Source organism: Diabrotica undecimpunctata, chromosome 2, assembly GCF_040954645.1.
Source record: "Diabrotica undecimpunctata isolate CICGRU chromosome 2, icDiaUnde3, whole genome shotgun sequence".
Classification (NCBI taxonomy): domain Eukaryota; kingdom Metazoa; phylum Arthropoda; class Insecta; order Coleoptera; family Chrysomelidae; genus Diabrotica; species Diabrotica undecimpunctata.
Window position 1 is genome coordinate 35,609,837 of NC_092804.1, and position 19,779 is coordinate 35,629,615.

Consider the following 19,779-nt stretch of genomic DNA (forward strand, 5'->3'; position numbering starts at 1 on the left):
GTTGTAAACTTTTTTGCATCTTTTTTGGGGTCATAAAATTGAAATTCTCAGCGATCCCCCATCGAAGAGCCGAGAAGTGGGTGACTCGTCAGAATTCCGGTAAACAGGTCTTTTACCGTAGGGACTAGAAATTTCTGCCGGCAGGTAAACAGGTCTTTCAACTGAGCGCCAAAATAACTAGAATAGAAAAGAATTAGTCATAATATATTTACAGTTTTATAGGCCATGATATTTATCGTAACATTATTCTCAAGCAATAATCTAAAATAATCATACGGACTGGAATTTATATCAAAATTTATTTATTTATCAAGTTATTTAGATTTGGAAATGTGCTCCATGTGCTCACAACATTCGCAGGTGTATTATTTTCAGTCAATTGTTGTATCTACAAATAATAATACGAATAATCAATATAAGTATATTATATAGAGTGTATTTAAAAAAGGTAAAAGAAATAATAAATTAGACTTACTCACAATCAATTTAATTTAACTATCCAGACGACCGGTTTCGCTTTCTACAATATGCAAAGCATCTTCAGGTCTCGATACAAAGTTAAATAAATGCTGAAATAATAAACCCATATTAGGGTGTTGTCTAATAAAGATAAACAAAGATAAACAAAGAAAGACAAAGAAAGCAAACAAAAGCAAAGAAAAATAAAAGAGTGTATTTATTTAATAATTAAATAAATACATACAGAAAACACTAACTATTAGATAAATTGCCTGCTATTGTCTCATCAAAGAATTCCTCGTCGCTAGAATCATTAGAGTCCTCGAATTCTAGATTATCATCAGGAACACGCCTAAGCTGATATTTTGTGAGGTATTTGCGGTTCTGTATCTTTATTTTACGTTTTTTCCTCTTGAAGTGCTTGGTTCACTAAATTTTATGTCACTTATAATAATTGTTCAATAATGAACTAATTATACAATAAATTCTCGAACAGCGTTAAATATCATTAAACCTAACCTTCTAGCCACGTCCTCAATCCGTGTTTATACAATAACTGTAAATGCTGACAAAAATCTGATCATTTTAGTTCTAATGGTATACGTCATGTGCCCGGCTAAGCTAAAACCAAATTCCTGACACACCGGTGCGTCATCAGCACTGAAAGGGGTAAACGAATCTTCAATTGCTAAAATACGTAGAGTCAGTGCTAGTCGCTCCTGGACTGTTATTGTTTTGCGATAGTCACATTTTGTTTTAATACAAGTGGGCCATTCTTATTTATCAATTCTTCAAAATCTAATGCACTCATACGGTTAAAACTATTAAATGGCCACTTATCCACCATTTGCAAATCTCTTATCAAATGAGATCCTTCATAAACCGAACGACTTGAATAAATTTCTTTGTCATCATATTCTTTTCCCATGCTTTTTCTTTTGTTTCGCCAACTGTTCGCGAACCACACTCATTTTTGGTGTAGACCTCTTGTTCGGGAACAGTTAGCTAGCAGCTCGCTATAGTTCGAAAACAGCTCGCGAGCTGTTCTCGATTCGCAATTTTCGTCCATGCGCGCCTTAAGAATCAATAAATACGATTCACTACAAGTTTAGTATATTTGATATCCTCCAACAAGTTAAGATGTAATTGCATAAAGTATCGCCAAACGATTTATACATTGGTATATTGACGGTAGGATAAGATGGACTCCAATTTTCCATTCATTACATTACCTTCCTTTTCTGAGTTTATTAAACCATTTTGTAATTCATTGTTTAATATTTCTTATTTACACCTTTCTTTATTATTTATATCTTAAAAAAAGGTAAAAATATATATACAAAGATCTTTTTGTTTAATTGCTATTAAAATTTAAAAATAAAATTATTTTTAGGGGGCGCTAAGTAATATTTTTTCTGGAAAGAGGGCGATAGGCCAAATAAGATTTATTAACCACTGTATTAAAATATAAATTTCAAGCATAATATACAAATATCTAAATATGTTTTAAATATTTTAGGAAATGCAAGAAAAATTTGGGGAAAGACTCGACTTTTCAGCATACTTGTTGACACCAGTGCAAAGGCTTGGAAAGTACATTTTATTGTTAGAGCAGATCGAAAAACAATTGAAGAAATTGGAATTGCCTGTAGATAGTACCCAAACTGCCTTAGCAATAGTGAGAGAAGAAATGTCAAAAGGTAACGATTCAGTGGCTATCGAGTCGATAGAGAACAGTCCTATAAGTAAGATGGATTATGGATCGTTTAAAATGAGGGAAATGTTCAGTATTACCAAGCCCCGCAAAGTAGAAGCTATGGTGTTTCTATTTGCCAATGTGTTAGTATTTACGACATGTGACCCGGTAAGTATTTATTTAAGCAGATATACAATGATTCCTTTTGTTTAACAATTTTTCTCTCTGAACTAATTTTATATTTGACAATGAACAATAAAATCAAATTTATAAACTGTACACATTGATTCTTTAATATTTTCTGCTTCTTTCTTTTCATTACTGGATATTACTACCACTAGATACTTATGCTAGACGTTGAAATAAAAAACGAAACAAAATCAAAATGTCAAAAAGTAACTCAAAAGATGAAATAGTGGATGTTAAGAGGTTAAAAATCCTCCAAAAAGTTAAAATGCGCTCCAAAGCATAAAATATATATTACTATAATGCCAAGCATCAGAGTTGGGGATCTAGACTGGATACGACCCGAGGAAGAGAGCTATACAAAGCATAAACATCAAGTAGTAGCAACACGAGAACTAACGTAAAGGCCAACCGACTTACCAAACTAATTAACAAGAAATATATGCATGCTGAGTCATGTTATAAACTATCTTCCGAAATTCCTTTACAGGGAAAAACGATGTGTATTACATAACCGAAAAACAAATTGGAATATATTTAAACATCTAGTAGAAAAAAGACTACAACTAAACATTTCCCTAAAGACCAACGAAGATATAGAACATATAGAACATTTTAAAACACTAATAACTCAGTTATACAACAATCGCTCTAAGACTCAATAATATCCAGCAACGATGAAATAAAAAGTGAATACACTTCAATATCTATAAGATAGAAAATAATCCAGAAAAGAAAACCCTTTTATCCAGATCAATAATCCAGAAAAAAAGAAATAAAGAAACAGTAGCAAGCAACTAGATCGCCACAAACAAAAAAGCAGCTGAAAAATGCTGCAAAGGAGCTAAAAGAAATGATAGTAACGAAAAAGAATCTACAATTCAGTAAATATATAAAACAACCAGATACAACTGAACAAACAAAATACTCCCTATGGAAGGCAACCCGAAAATTAAAAAGACCCGAATACAATATCCACCATTAAAAAAGACCAAGGCGGATGGTTAAAAAGACCAAAAGAAAAAGCAGAGACATTTGCAAACGACTTAAGAACTGTATTTAGCACTTGAAGAATCATACCAGCTAGAATTAACAGAAAAAAAAGGATATGCATATCTAACACAATTATTCAATTCAATCATAAAAATCAGCTATTTCCCACCACAATGGAAAGTAGCAGAAATAACACCCATTTTAAAACAAGGTAAATCACTGGAGAGGGTGAAATCATACCGGCCCAGTCAGCCTACTACCAGTGCTCTCCAAAGTATTCGAAAAACTTTTACTAATAAGACTAACACCTCTCCTAGAACCACTCCACCAATTTGGATTCAGGCAGGAACATTCTACTACTTAAAAAGTATATCAAATAGTAAACAGAATCCATAAAGACCTCTAGACATCCAAATATTGCTCCTATGTAGTTCATAGATATAGGACAAGCGTTTGACAAGGTATGACACCAGGGTTGCTATATAAGTCGAGAAGTTGTTTACCTCTAACTATTACACATGACTAACGTAATTTCTTATAAATAGACATTTTGGACTCAAATACGACAATGAAATAACAGAACTCCAACCCATAACAACGGTATTCCCACAGAGAAGTGTACTGTGTCCTGTCCTGTACCTACTATACACTGCCGACCTGCCAACACCACCTGCCACAACAACAGCTGCATTTGCAGATGATTCGGCAATCTTACGCTCCAAGAAGAATCCACATATCGCATCAGAACTCCTGCAAAATAACATACATGAAGTCGAAAAATGGTTAAAAAAAATGGAGAATTAAACCGAATGAGCAAAAGTCGATACATGTAACATTTAAAACCTGTAGAGGAACATGTCCATCTGTATGTATTAAACACAGACAAATACTACAGAAAGATGATGTAAAGTACCTTGGGATTCACCTGGATAGAAAACTGACCTGGAAAAAATACATATCTTCCAAAAGAAAATAACTGGGTTATAAAGTGAGCCAATGGTTTACACCCATTTATTTGGTTTATACCCAATGGTGTGGGATGACCTCAGCGGAGCTGTTTCGCAGAGCAGTCAACAAAACCATGATAGCCTTGATGATCGCCAACATCCGGACCGGATAAGGCACTGAAGAAGAAGAAGAATAAAGTGAGAGACATATTCATAAAAAAGAAAGGAATAACACCAGCTTTTAGAACAAACAACAACTTAGGCAAATACATTAAAATGCGAATGTTCAACTCACCTGCATAGACTAGATAGGTGGATCGGTAGATTTACTAAATATTGTATCTTGGTTGTTTAGTTCTTCGTCTTTTATAAGTTTCTCTCTTTTGGAACAGCAATTTTGGATTTTTACTTTACATCATCTTTAATACTTTCATATTTACGAACCTTATCAGTTTAACATAAATTTTGAAGTCTTGCATTGGTTCATATAACTTGTTTGGTATTACACTATCATTTGCTGCTTTGGAATCTAAAAACAGGTCGATAAAAAATTTTCTGGTTTTTTCATGTGTGTACCCAGAATTTTAGTGTTTAATTTCCTGTTATTTCTCTTATGGATTCTGTTTTCATCTCTTCTAGTTCTCTTCAACAGTTGCTCACGTTTTTCTTTGCTATAAAGCTAATAAACATATTCTTCTTTCTTGTAGCTTTCTCACATTCAGTGTTAAATCAACCGGTGATTTTAGGCAAGTCTTCCCTACCTAGAATCTGATTTTCTGTATACTTTACGGGTTATTTTCATACATTCCATTATTAATTAATTATGGGCTCGCACTCTATATCCATGATGATTATAAGATCATTGATCTGCCGTTAATATCATTCCATTGTTTGTTCATTTTTTAGGAGGTGTGTACTGTATCTCTTCGCTCTTATACTTTTCATACTCTTTACACGTGATATTCTTGTGCATAGTTTTATACCTATCAGATAGTGATCTGTATCTGCGCTAAATTTACCAATATGTGCTGGGTAGCAGTCATCTTTATCAATCATGGCACTTAGGTTAACAATAACAAGTTTGATGCCACTTCGAGGGTAAGCATCATACGGAGATTTGAATTTTTCATAAAATTAGTTGTTTTGGTCTTCTTCCTTTTCTTTTGGTTGATGCATTTGCGTTGGTTCTTTGAATTATTTTCATTGATTTTTAGAATACTCATTCTTGCCGTGCTTTACCTTGAACTGTATAACAGTTTCGAATTTGTGTGTGGTAATTTGATAGCTGTGGATGGTATATATCTTAGTGTCTTCTTGGTGTATTCTTTATCCTACCCACCGTCCTTTCTCCCCTAACGCAAGCAGACATACACACATTTACATTTAACTAAAAATACCATAGTGCCATCATTTTAAACATTTAACATATGTTACAAGTTTAATAAGCAACACCAGAAAAATACAATTGTTATGAAAATTTAGTGAGAAATTAAACTTGTTTTAATATTTCTAGACTCGATTGGAAATTTTCTATTACTACGACCATATAAAAATGAATGATTTGAGGATAGCAACATTTAATGACTTTATTATACACCTAACGGATTATACGAAAAGCAAGAAGAAGCAAAACTCGAGCAAGTACACTTATATTCTTGAAGCGAAATCAGAAAAAGTATGGAAAACTTGGAAAGAGATGATTGAGAAAATTTTGTGGGATCAACTTCGAAAAACCAAAGGTATGGTAGATATTATTTACAATAGTAGTATGATAACTGTAAGATTTTTTAACTTTGTTAGTTTTGTAAGCATTTTAAATGCCTCTTATGTCAGTATTTTTATTTTTATATAAAACGCATATTCTTTATCACTATGGGTATATGTATGGGTATAGTTTAATGTTTGTTATGGATGGTCCAAAATTATATATTTTATTTATTTTGATAATGTTATCTGCAATTTTTTAGTTCAGATAATTATTTAATTCGGAGTTTTTCCTTGATATTCTTACGTTTCTAGTTTTTGTCCTTAACTAATTGTAGAGCAACACGTGTTGTATTATAGGCTATTACCATTTTTTTATTACGTCTATCAGTAGCTCCCTGGTCTAACCATGAGACAACGACTTTAATTAATTATCCAATGGAATTTCGGTAGTATCAACTTTCAAAAGAATACTTTCAAAATGCATCTTCTTTTGTAAACAAAGGATTCAACGCAATTTAGTTTGTTGATTTATCACTGTTATTTGGTGGAAAAAATACCGTTTAAACTGAGCAATTGCGCAAAAATTGTTACTGAGACCCTGCTCCATCGATTGCAACTACAAAATGGAGGTTTACTGAAATCAAATTCGTTTTTACCGCCAAATGAGGAAGTTATTCCCCAGAACATAAAAAAACGCTGAAAATTAATATAGAAAACCGCAAAGTAAAGTTGCAAGAGATAGCTGACACTCAAAGTTATCAAAGCGGAGCGTTTTTATTATTATACAAGTTTGGGTATGAGAAAGCTGTTTTTCAAGTGGGTGCCGAATTTCCTCATACCAGAGCAAAAACACCAACGAATTAATGAGTCGCGGTGCTGTTTAAACATGTTTAATCGGAGTTTTAATCGAAAAAAAAAATTGCTTGAGTGGAGACCACGGGCTGACAAGCGAAGCCGAGGAAGACCCCCGACTCGATGGACCGACGACCTCAAAAGAATCGTGACCAATTGGATAGCAGAGGCGCATAACAGAAGCAGATGGAAAAGTCTAGAGGAGGCCTATGTTCAACAATGGACAACTCAGGGCTGATTGATGATGATGATGATGAATCGGAGTTTTTGCATCGATATGTCACAATGGACGTAACCTAGACTTATGGCCTTACTCCGGAATAAAATCGGCAGTCATCTGAGTGGCAGCATTCAGGTAAAACCGCCCAAAGTTACCAAAGACGCAAGAAACCACCAAAAAGGTCATGGCCTCTATAATTTGGGACCCGTAAGGAATTATTTTCATTTACTATTTAAAACAGGCACAAACAATCAAAAGCCACTAGTACATTGGTTTATTGGATCGTTTGGGAACCGAAATCGGAAAGAAAAGATCTCATGTGTTAAAGAAAAAATGGTCGTACCAGTTCCTTCCCACCTCATCTCATATTTTGTTCATTAGTTCGGGTATCATCAGATTTGTTTGGTTTTCTTATCAGGTGACGTAATAAATGTGTATTTAACGATAGAACTGATTAGCCTGGAGTCTAACCAATCGGAGGACAATTTTTTTCGCTCTAGGTATTCTTGCTTCTAATCGGGATTGATTACTACAGTATTACAAAGTTCATCACATCAATTGCACAGTTGCTCCGGTTTTATTAAGTAGAAGTGGCTTAGTCATAGCAGGATATCATCATTATCAATGGGTTACAATTACCTTCTCCTCTTGTCGGTCATGTACCACTATTTAATACTGTCTTACCCCTACTTTATCCAGGTCATCTCTGACTGCATCTTTTCACCTCTTTTTAGGTAGTCCTATAGCTCTTCTCGCATCTTGTCTTTCCTAAAATACATTGTTTATAAATGGGCTGTCTCCACTTCGTTCCATATGTATGTCTCTTCGGCCTTTAATACCTCACGAGGTTTTCCTTTCCGAACAAAGTATCTAATTTGTTGTTGTATCTTCGACTCCATTCATTTATCACGCTATCTATGCAAGGGCCATATATATCTCGAAGGATTTTGCGTCCCGACACAATTAATTTATTATAGAAGGATACGGTGTCCTATACTGCGCAGCATTGCTCTATTTGAAACTAATAATCTAATAAACTAATTTTTAATAATGATCCGAAAGGAGTAAAAATCAAGAATAACATCTTAATCATTGTAGTCTACTTCTTTCTTCATAGACTTCTAGATACTACTTGTTTTTGGTATTTTTTCGGAGTTCGTAGGGACAGCTTTGCGCCAAACTATTGCATTATTATCTAACAAGAAGTTCTGTCCAATATAGAAAAACTAGCAGCTTTGCTTGTATGGAGTATATGATAAGTATGGACTGCTTAAGGATTTCTTCTGGCTATGTATGTCCAATCTAAAGAGATCAATTTCAATTAATCCATTTCAGTATGTGGCATGTCCTAGTTGGCTCCCATCCCGCATAAATTTAGTCCCTTGAATTTTTGGATGTTCAACCTCTTGCTTCTGTGAAGTTTCCACCGTCAATCTCCAGCATAGCAGTAATTGCCCCAGGACTGTTTTGCAGTACACCCAGCAACGCTTTTTGTACGTATGTCTCCTTTTCATTTTTTGAATTTTGCAGAGAATGTCAATTTTGGGACCCCAAAAAAGATAGGTGTAAAGAAATTTACCATTTTTACCCCAAGGTTTTCCCCAAAAACCCCTTTCGGAGAGATGGAAAACGGAAAAAAATCGATTTACCAAGAATCTATACACCGTAAAAAAGAATATCTCAAATAATAAATGTAGTAAAGTAATTTTGAACAAAAATGTGTATTATCACTTTTTGTTTACAATGAATCGTTCTCTCAGAAACAACGCTTAAAGCGATCGGTGTTTTTCAATGTCAGTCAGGCGCGCGAAATCCATTTTAAATAAAATTTGTATCAACTCATTACCCAACAGAAGAACATAGCATGGAAATAAAAGAAGATTTCTACGAACTGCTAGAAGAAGTATACGACAGCTCACCAAGAAACGACATCAAGATCGTACTAGGAGGATCCTACTCAAATAGGCAAAGAAGAACTTTTTTTAGGAACCATTGGTAAACATTCACTTCATCAAAATACCAATGAAAATGGAGAATTACTTATCAACTTTGCCAGTAGAAAAAACATGATCATAAGTCCGACTTTTTTTCCACGCCCCAACATACACAAAGCGACATGGATTATGCCTGGAGGAACAACCGCCAACCAAATTGATCATGTCTTGATAGACAAACGTGCCGCAACAAGCATACAAGATGTGAAGAGCCGAAGAGGAGCATGCTGCGGACCTGACCATATCCTAGCACAGATAAAATACAGATGCAGAATTCCGTGAAATAGGAGAGAAAGACAGGAACAAAGAACAGAGTAGCTAGATATACAAAAATTGAAACAACAAGATGACAAACAGAACTATGAGAGAGAAATAACACAAACACTGACAGACACAGGCAGTCTAGGCACCGAAGAATATTGGGAAAAAATCAAAACAAAAGTTATTGACGCAGCAAGAAAAATCATAGGGAAGAAAAAGAAAAATACAAAAAGGGAATGGATCAATGACGAGTGTTATAAGGCCATACAGAAAATAAATGAAGAACACAAGAAATATATGGAAAGCAGAACCAGAGAAAGAAGAGCAAGTTACCAAGATGCAAGACGGAGAGCCGATAAAATATGCCGAACAGAGAAAAGAAAATATGAAAACGGCAATATACAGAAAATGGAAGAAAATCATCAAAGCAACAATATAAGACAGGCGTACAGATATCTACGCAATTTAAGAGAAGGATACAAACCCCGAACAAATCTATCCAGAAATCAAGAAGGGCAAATAACCAGTGATCCAAAAGAAATAAAATGAGTCTGGAAAACCTATTTCCAAACTCTTTTAGGGACACAAGAAAATGAAGAGCATATGAACATGCATCACAATAAGGGAGACACCGAAAATATAGAACCCCCAACGATGGAAGAGGTAAAACAGGCAATACGAGCACAAAAGAACAATAAGGCTCCAGGTATTGACAACGTCCCCCCTGAGCTATATAAATTAGGTGGCGATTACCTAGTAGGACAAATGCATATGCTCACGAACAAGATTTGGAATGATGAAAAGATCCCTAATGATTGGAAAACCGGGATTATATGCTCAATCTATAAAAAACTAGTGGGGATATCCGGGGATAAACTGAAATGCGAAAATTATCGCGGCATAACCCTCTTGTGCACGGCGTACAAAATTTTCACTTACATACTAAACAAACGACTCCAACAACTAACTGAAAATATTGTCGGGGTATATCAAACCGGTTTCCGACAAGGAAGATCTACAACTGACCAACTATTCACAGTGAAACAAATTTTAAACAAATCGTGGGAATACGACATTGACGTCCACAACATATTCATAGATTTCAAACAAGCCTACGATTCAATTAATATGAACAAGTTATATCAAATATTGCAGAGCTTTAATATAACCCAAAAATACATCCGATTGGTAAAAACAACAATGGATTCGTCAATAGCAGCAGTCAGAGTCCAAAATGAGCTCACTGAAAACTTTACAATAGTCCAAGGATTAAAGCAAGGAGACGGGCTGGCACCGACACTATTCAACCTGACCTTGGAATATGTGATAAGACAGCTGAATATAGGAAGAGGTAATTTCCTAACAAATAAATCAATACAGATTGCCGCATATGCCGATGATATCAGCATCATGTCTCGCAGAACAGAAGAGGCGGCAGAAATATATTCACAATTAAAAACAAGGCAAAAGAGACCGGACTAGAAACAAATATTCAAAAGACAAAAAATTTAACACAGGCAAGAGCTAGGGGAAACAGACGCACAGTTGAATTAGATGACGATATTAAAACGGTAGAAAGTTTCACATATTGTAGAAGTTGCATTAAACACGGATGGAACAGAAGAACCAGAAATCCAAAGAAGAATAGTAAAGGGAAACAAAGCTTATTTTTCACTCGATCATGTGTTCCGATCCAAAAACACACACTGGAGATCGAAAATCAGGGTCTACAAAACTATTATCAGACCAATAGTATGTTATGCATGCGAGACATGGGTGATGACAGAAGAGACAAAAAGAAAACTGGAAGTTTTCGAAAGAAAAGTCCTAAAAAAGATATTTGGACCTATTAACGAAAACGGAATATGGAGATCTAGGTACAACCATGAACTCTACCAACTGTTCAAAGAGACACCGATCTCAGAATTCGTTAAACTTCAGAGACTTTGCTGGGCTGGTCATGTAGTAAGAATGGAGACAGAAAGATTGCCGAAAAGAGCCCTAGATAGTAAGATGCAGGGCGCAAAACCAAAAGGAAGGCCACAGAAAAGGTGGGAGGATGAAGTGGCAGCGGACGAGCAAAATTTGCTAGACGTGAGAACCTGGAGAAGATCGGCGTGGGACCGACAAGGTTGGAGGCATAGTTTGGAGGAGGCCAAGCCCCGATTTGGGCTGTAGCGCCTTTGGAGAGAGAGAGAGAGAGAGAGTATCAACTCAACGCTAAAATTTCGATATCTTTTGATAAGATTGTCCTATCGACAAAAATCAAAATGCGTTTTAAAGATGAAAAGTGCAGCTTTCTTATATATATATATATATATATATATATATATATATATATATATATATATATATATATATATAAATTTTTATATATTACTGAAAATGAAGTTGTTTTTTATAAAGGTGTAAATAAATAAACGTTTAGCGATTTTTACCATTTTTTACGATTCTCATGAGATCAATAAAATGTATTACTTCCATGAACCGGTCACTACGAAATTTTCAGTTTTAGAGCCCAATCTTTAAAATATATAGCCTAAAATTTTGGTTTTAACTTTTGACAATAAATGTAAGGCATTTGAAATATGCCCAAAAAACGCTGAATTTGAATATTCACATCACAAACGACCGCACGTCACGAAAAATCGCTTCCACGAAAACGGAAGTTGGTGAAACTTGTAGCTGAAGTTGCGTCGATTCAAAAAACGTATCTGTGTAATAAAAAAAAGCAGTTTTAAACGTTTTAGATCGTTTGTAATGTGAAGGTTTAAATTTAGCCTTTTTTGGGCATATTTTAAATGCCTCACATTTGTTGCCAAAACTGAAAACCCAAATTTCAGGCTATAGGTTTTGAAGATTGGCATCGAATATTGAAAATCTATATTGGCCGGTTAATGAAAGTAATAAACATTATTGATCCCATAAGAATCGTAAAAAATGGTAAAAATCGCTAAACGTTTTTTATTTAACACCTTTATAGAACTTGTGTTGCGACAAAATGCAAAAATTGTAGACGAAAGCTGCTCTCTTCGCCTTTAAAACGAATTTTGATTTTTGTCGATAGGACACTATGAACAAAAGATATCGATTTTTTACAGTCGAGTTGATATAAATTTTATTTAAATTTCGTGAACGTACCTGACATTGCAAAACACCGGTCGCTTCAATAAAAAGTTCTTATAAATATTTCTATTTAAAATTATCTCAGCTACAGTTTTTATTTGAAACATTTTTTTCTACGATGTACAGATTCTATATAAATCAATTTTTTCCGTATTATCCCCCTTGCAGAGGGAGATTTTACGGAGACGCCGGGGGGTAAAAGTGGTAAACTTTTTTGCATCTTTTTTGAGGTCCCATAATTGACGTTCTCAGCAAAATTCAGCTTGTTCGTATGATTTTTAGAGGTTCGGTGGCGTTTTCGTCTCTGACGACTGGAGTATTTAGATTTAAATTTTTAATAATCTTAATACGGTTGAAGATATGGTTTGCCTTTACACTTTTATTTATTTGTTTATACTATTTTTACAAATAACTTGGCTTAACAGAACAAAGATCATTTTATATTATTTCTCTTAAGCCACCCCAGTAATGTAGACAACACTTTTTTTAACAAGATTTTATGTTTTAGAGATAGTTATGTCCGACAAAATATCCAAAACCATTAAAATACATGATAGAAATAGAACGAAATCAACAGGTAAGGGTCCCTGAGATGAAGCTAATAATTAAACAGAAAATATAAAAAAAAGGTATAATATTTTTAGTTTCAAACAACAACAAAATTTATGACAATTAGAGTTTACTATAAAGTTTACAAATATACACTGGATAATATTCTATTCTAACTATAAAATAAAAAATATTTTAGTAGATATATTTTTCATTATTTAATTATCCTATAAATTAGAAGAGAATTAGACATTTTGGACTTTTGTGGATAATGATCCACATAAAATTATCGGAATGCTTTTTTTTATATACATAGTTTTATATTTGTTAAGATGTACATAATAATCACGTCTATAGTGTTTAAACGTCTCCAGTTATCGTCCATGACGCCCAGTGAGTATCTAAGCTAAAATGAAAAAAAATAGTTTTACGTTTTAAAGAATATCGCTTATGAGAAATATCTATCCATAAAATAAAGACAGGAGTTTATTTGTATCTTAAAAACATATACAGGGTGTTCCTTAAGTAATTGTACAAACAGAAACCGTAGATTCTGCACTTTAAAATGTTACGATTTAAGCCAACTTGCTTTAATAAAATATTGATATTAAGAAAGATACAGGGTGTTAAAGTGGAAATTTAAAATTTTATTTTTCACTATAACTTTTACGTTTGTAAATATTTTTGGACAAAAATTCACAGTTGGTTGCTTTTGAGTAGAATAAATTATAATTTTATACTCACTTTAATGTAACTAATAAAGGGCGCCACATATGCCACATGTGTGGCATAAATTTGCGTTTAACTTTTTGGCTCTTTAAGTTAGCTCTATTTGTGTTAAAAATTAAAGATACATTATTTTTACAAAGAAAAGGTATACTTGTTAGTAACCTGAAAATTCAACCGTTTTCGAGATAAATGCATTTTATAAGTCAGCTGCACAATAATTCTTAGTTTGATATTTGTGCGGTAAATCACTGCATACCTGTAGATAAGCATAATTCATAGTTTATTCTTATTAAAACAACTTAAAGATGATAATGTAACATCACAAAATGCTTTGCTATGGCTGCTAAATGTCTTATTGGAGAAAAGATAGTTCATCTTCTTCTTTAGGTGCCGTGTCCGTATTCAGACATTGGCCGTCATCATGTTTACAATTTCCCTTTGCTATCGCTTCTTAAGTTTCTATAATGTCGTTGTATTACTTTTTCTCTATTGTAAAATGCTAAAAGCCCAAAATATGTGGTTTATGCAAGATGATCACCACATTCTAGAGAAAAGGCAGTTAGAACATACTTAAATACAGCTTTTCTGAACGTTGGATTGGTCGTGGTAGTCATATTCCTTGGCAATGTGGTGAGATATTGATATAATTATTTAATTTATACAAAATCCGAAAAGAATACTTATTGTTCATTACGAAAATTGTTTACACATTTTTATTAGGACAAATAGAAACTAGAGCACAGGTATTGAATAACACATATGTGTCCTGTTTCATAATACTTTTGCTACAAATCTAACCTGAAAGACTCAGCATTTTTAATTGTCCTAATAACCGATATTGTTATAAATATAGTAAACACACACGCAATTTAGTTCAGCATAATATTAGTTCGTTAGTAAATCATAATAGTCCATTTGTTCGAGATGTAATTATAGTTACTCGTAAGCTGTAACGTAATCATATAAATAAGTAATGTCATCGATAGGTTATTCCGTGTGTATATAAGTAACCAATGAACGAAATATATCACAGTTTAATACATTATTTAACTTCTGCGACAAATAAGATGTAGTTTCATAATATACCATAAGATTTGGATATGTATCCAAAATAATATATTCATCCATTATACATTATAGCCACCACGTGACCAATTTAATCTGCTTGATTTTGGTGTATGGGGCGCATTAAAACAACGTGTCTATAAGAATCCCATAAACATTCGCAACTAACTATGGGAAGAAATAAATACTGCAGCAGTTTCTTTAAAACCAATGATGCTATTTAATATGAGACGATCTTTTATGGAATATATTGACAAATGAATTAAAGAAAATGGTGGACATATCGAACACTTACTTTGACAAAAAGTTATGTTATTTAGTTTAACTATTTCTTAATTTGGTTTGTAAACAAAATGTTTTGATTATGACTTTAATTTAATATAAAACGTAAAATTTTTGATGTAAAATCCTATTATTCTGTTATTTTGTCAAATCCTATTATTAATTATCCTGCTGATATATTTATTTTATTTAATATTTCGTTAACTATTAACTTTAGTTAAAGATATTTTATGCCAAAATTCAGAAGTATTAATGTTTTTGTCTATTTTTTCTTCGTAGCCTGGACTAAGTGTCTTAGATCAAAATTATGCAGCTGATTTTTAAAATGCGATTATCTCGAAAACTGTTGAGTTTTGAAGTTATTAACAAATATACCTTTTTTTGTTAAAATAATGTATCTTTAATATTTGTTATCCCATAAGTTCAAGAGCAAAAAATTTAAGTGCAAATTTATACCACATAAGTGGCATAAGTGGCGCCATCTATCAGTTACATCAAAGTGTGCATCAAATTATAATTTCTCATATTTAAAAGTACCCAGTTTTTATACATAATTTTTTATAATAAATGTTTATAAACATGAAAGTTATAGCGAAAAATAAAATTTTAATTTTACATTTTAACACCCTGTATCTTTCTTAATATCAACATTTTGTTAAAGCAACTTGGCTTAAATCATAATATTTTAAAGTGTAGAATCTACTGTTTTTTTTTGTACAATTACTTAAGGAGCACCCTGTATACCCTGCTCCAGTATTAATCGTTACCTCACATCTATAATATATTATATTTCGAAGCCTTCAGGTATCAGTTGTATAATACGCCCATTTTTCTTTGAAAATCGAAATAGTCATGAAATCACTTTATTTTAAAGCATGATTAAAACTTTTTTGTCGGTTTTGTGAAAAGACTTCCAACAGATGCATATACTTTCAATGACACACAGCTCATACTACACGGGTGTCGTAGAATCCTGAAAGTGCACTTGTACCTCAAAAATTTATATCTTGAACGTTGGAAGACATAATTTGATTCCGTGTGGCTTCATAAAATCAAAAGTTTATTTGTACAAACCTGGAACCGTGGAACCACATAACTAAACAATAATAATATTCTATGCGCAGATCGGAACACTTTGCGTAAACCTGCAGCAAAATTAGTGAGCTTACGCTCTTATTTACAGTGCATGCGACTGATTAAGAATAATAAATAAATACCTACTTGTAATTATTTTAAGTGGTTTTAATATAATTAGTCCAGTAACTCGGGCGAAAATAGGACCTAACCTCCCAATTCTGTCGGACCTCATGGATTTAAGTGAAAATTTGGATTTAAGCTTGTCTTACCCTCCTTTGCAAAAGTTATGTAAGAGCGAAATGTGCTTCTTGTTTTTAAGGGGTTAAAACTACCCCTTAGTGGGAAAAATCCCGTTTTATGCATTACAATCTGATAAATTTAAGTAAAATAAAAATATTCAATGATAACTTGTGCATTAATACAAATTCTCAACCCCTAAAAACCACCGCTTATGACGTAAATAGCGTTAAAAAATAATTTACTTAAAAAATGCTTAACCTATGAATTAGAATCGATAACAATTCATTCATCGCCAGGGGTGGACTAAGGTCTACGCAACCTAGGCACATTCCTAGGACCCGTAATTTTTGGGGCCCGAAAATAAGACTCTATTTTTTAATTTATATAATTTATTTTTATTTTTATTTATCAGAAAAACGTGATGTGAAAAATGAAGTATTTTTCAGTGAGAATAATGGTAATTATATAGGTGCTTCGGAATATTTATCCAAAATAGCTCCATTTTTCCAGACACACATGAAAAAAATGTGCAAAGTTGGCACCGTTACTATAAACTATTTATCATCTACAATATGTGAGGAATGTATTTCAATTACATCGAAATATTTACAACTCACAATAGGGAACGATCTCAAGGAAGCCAAATTTCACTCTCTATTTATTCATTCATATGTAGACTTCACTAACTGTCGGGAAGAGTGTTATGATAATATGGCTCTGACTTCTCTTTGAATTTCTACTTGGTTTGTCTCACTATCTTCTACCCGTACAACCGCTGTTTGATTGTAGTATAAACTTTTGTTTAAATTAATATCCTTGTATGAGTTTACTATGTTGAACTTTGTCAAATGCTTTTTAAAAATCTATATAACACATAAATACGTTTTTATTATATTCCCTGCATTTTTGTAATAGTACCGTTATTGCGCACAATAACCTCTCTTGTTCCCATTCCACCTCTAAATCCAAACTGTGTCTTGCCTAATTGTTCTTCATATTTTTATATATACGCTGTTGAATAACTTTGAGTAGTATTTTTAAAGTGTGGCTCATGAGACTAATTAATCGGTATTCATCGCAAGGGTTAGGATTATTTTTCTTGGGTAAGGGTAAAAAGATAGATTTTAATCATTCATCAGGAATTTGACCGTCGTGGTATAGTTTATTAAATAATTTAGTTAGACACTCAATATATCTTTCTGAAAAAACTCTATAGAACAAAAGTTGCTTAGAATTGAATCCTCTTCATTCGCGTGATTATTTTGAACAAAAGAATTTTCACCCCTCGAGAAGGGGTGGCAACCCCCCTGGAGCGGAAGCACACCTCGGCGTTATATAACTTTTCTAAGCACTTTTTTAAGCACTTTCCTATCAAGTCACCAAATTTCAAGTGAATCGGTTCAGTCCGATAAGATTGGGAGAAGAATAGCCCGAGTGACTGCAGTAAATGTTCCAATATGAACTTCTCACTGGATGCACTTTATTTCACCATGTTTTTTGTTAAGAAAAGAAATATTTTTTATTTTGTTCTGTAGCTACGTTTATCTTTATATCGCGCTATCCTTTACGCATAAGTAAATGTATTTTTCGAGTAATAAATCATTTTTATTTTAGGCTCGTCCATATTCTACTGTGAATAAGAAAAGAGCTGTAAAATATTATAAAAACCTAAATAAGTATTTGTAGATACACCAATTTGAGATATATTTATTTATTTATAAAATTATGTAATTGTGATAAAAATATCAATATATATATTTTAAAAATACGTCAATAATAAACAGGTAATTCGTTATCTGAGTTACAAGTTTTTTGTTTCATTTCAATTCCTTATGAAATCTAGTAGCACAAATCTTATCGGTGAAATTATTGTAAGGATAGTAAAAACTCCAAGAATTTAAAGAAGCCTAAGAGAAATCTTCTGCTCCTCCAATTAAAGGTAAGTATCCTCAAAATATTCGAAATAAAAGATCAAAAAGTACCAAAAGCAAAATTATAGAGACACGATAAAAGAAGATGAGCTTCTGAATCTAGAACTAGACTAAGAGATTTTTTTTTGAATATGTTGCCTGTATGAGTTTATTTCAAAATAGGTAAAAGAAATAAGAATAAGGCTTAATCGCAATCTATTTATTCTACCACCAACGACCGATTTTGCATACTATAATTTGCTATACATCACGAAAAGACTCTGTTCTTTCAGATATGCCAGGATTGGAGCTGTTATGAATTTACAACTTCTTCTTGGTATTTACTTTTACCAACACCACCGAAGAAGACCAGGGGCTACTTGACTCTTCAATGATATTCTTCTTCCGCATATTTTCTAAAATAGCAAAGGCATTTTTTGGAAATAGGAGACATCTTGGTGCCTGCCTTATGGGGTTAGAGTTGTTAGTATTTGTCACTTTCGTTTTTGATGAACTCTTCTGCTTTTTGGTATTCATCTTCGGATAGATGGCCCCATGACGTCTTTAGATTTTCCAACAGTCCAGTAGAAAGTTGGTATGTAATGCTGGCGCTGTTGGCACGTTTTCCTCTATTCTGATTACTCTTACAACTGGCTCGCATAGTCCTAGTACATGGCACTTTTTAAAGGTGATCTTGTTATTTGGGTTAACCACCCCTACTGGAACCGTCTTCTTATCTCCATTTACCAAATATCTGGCCACAATGACGCCCTTATGACCCTGCTTTTTTGGATCTAATAACATATCTTGCAAACCACCAAACGCATCAATTTGTGCTACCAAAATCTTTTCGCTGTTATGAGACATCTGCGTATCTTTCCAGATAAATACAGGACCATAATTACAGGCACATAACAATATTTTATTTCTTTTCATGGAAAAAATTGAGTCGTACTAAAAATCATAATGACAATGATTTGTAAACTTAATAACTTTGTAGATCAAAAATATAAAATAGTTAAAAAAAAGACACATAACTTAATTTCAATAACTCTGTGGCCAGCAAGATCGGGGAAGAGCAGAAAGAAAGACAATTTAAAGCCAATCAGTCAGTATAGCTAGCAAAATAAATGATCATTTTACAACAGACATACGAATTAAACACAAGAACACCATGACCAGCAAGATTAGGAAAAATGAAACATCAGATAGACAAACTAAACCCAACAACCATATATCTAACCAGATCAAGTGAATATGGCTGAGCATTTAAACCCGGTATTATTATAAAATTAAGAAAAGCCAGAGACAGATATTTTAAATCCGATAATCATGTGGCTCCCCAGATCACAATGAAACTTAAACCACAAACAACTAACAACTTAAACATAATAACCATCTTCTTCTGTTTCTTCTTCTCTTTCTTCTTCTTCTTTTTATGTAGATATGACTCTGTGTGTTTTTGGGCTTTTATTGGAATTAAGAA

General features: G+C 33.1%; 1 protein-coding gene across 2 annotated transcripts in view; it reads left to right on the forward strand.

Annotated features, from left to right (window-relative positions):
• The window catches only part of LOC140434403 (uncharacterized), a 33,204-nt gene extending 15,028 nt beyond the window's left edge, over positions 1–18,176 (forward strand). The window contains exons 5-8 of one of the 2 annotated variants that reach the window (XM_072522636.1): positions 1,979–2,323; positions 5,795–6,020; positions 12,950–13,018; positions 17,998–18,176. In XM_072522636.1, the coding sequence (XP_072378737.1) occupies positions 1,979–2,323; positions 5,795–6,020; positions 12,950–13,018; positions 17,998–18,023 (666 nt within the window). In that variant the 3' untranslated portion in view covers positions 18,024–18,176. Of the gene's footprint in view, positions 1–1,978; positions 2,324–5,794; positions 6,021–12,949; positions 13,071–17,997 lie in introns of both variants that reach the window. The other variant, XM_072522637.1, reaches the window with a different exon arrangement.
• The last annotated feature ends 1,603 nt before the right edge of the window (positions 18,177–19,779 follow it).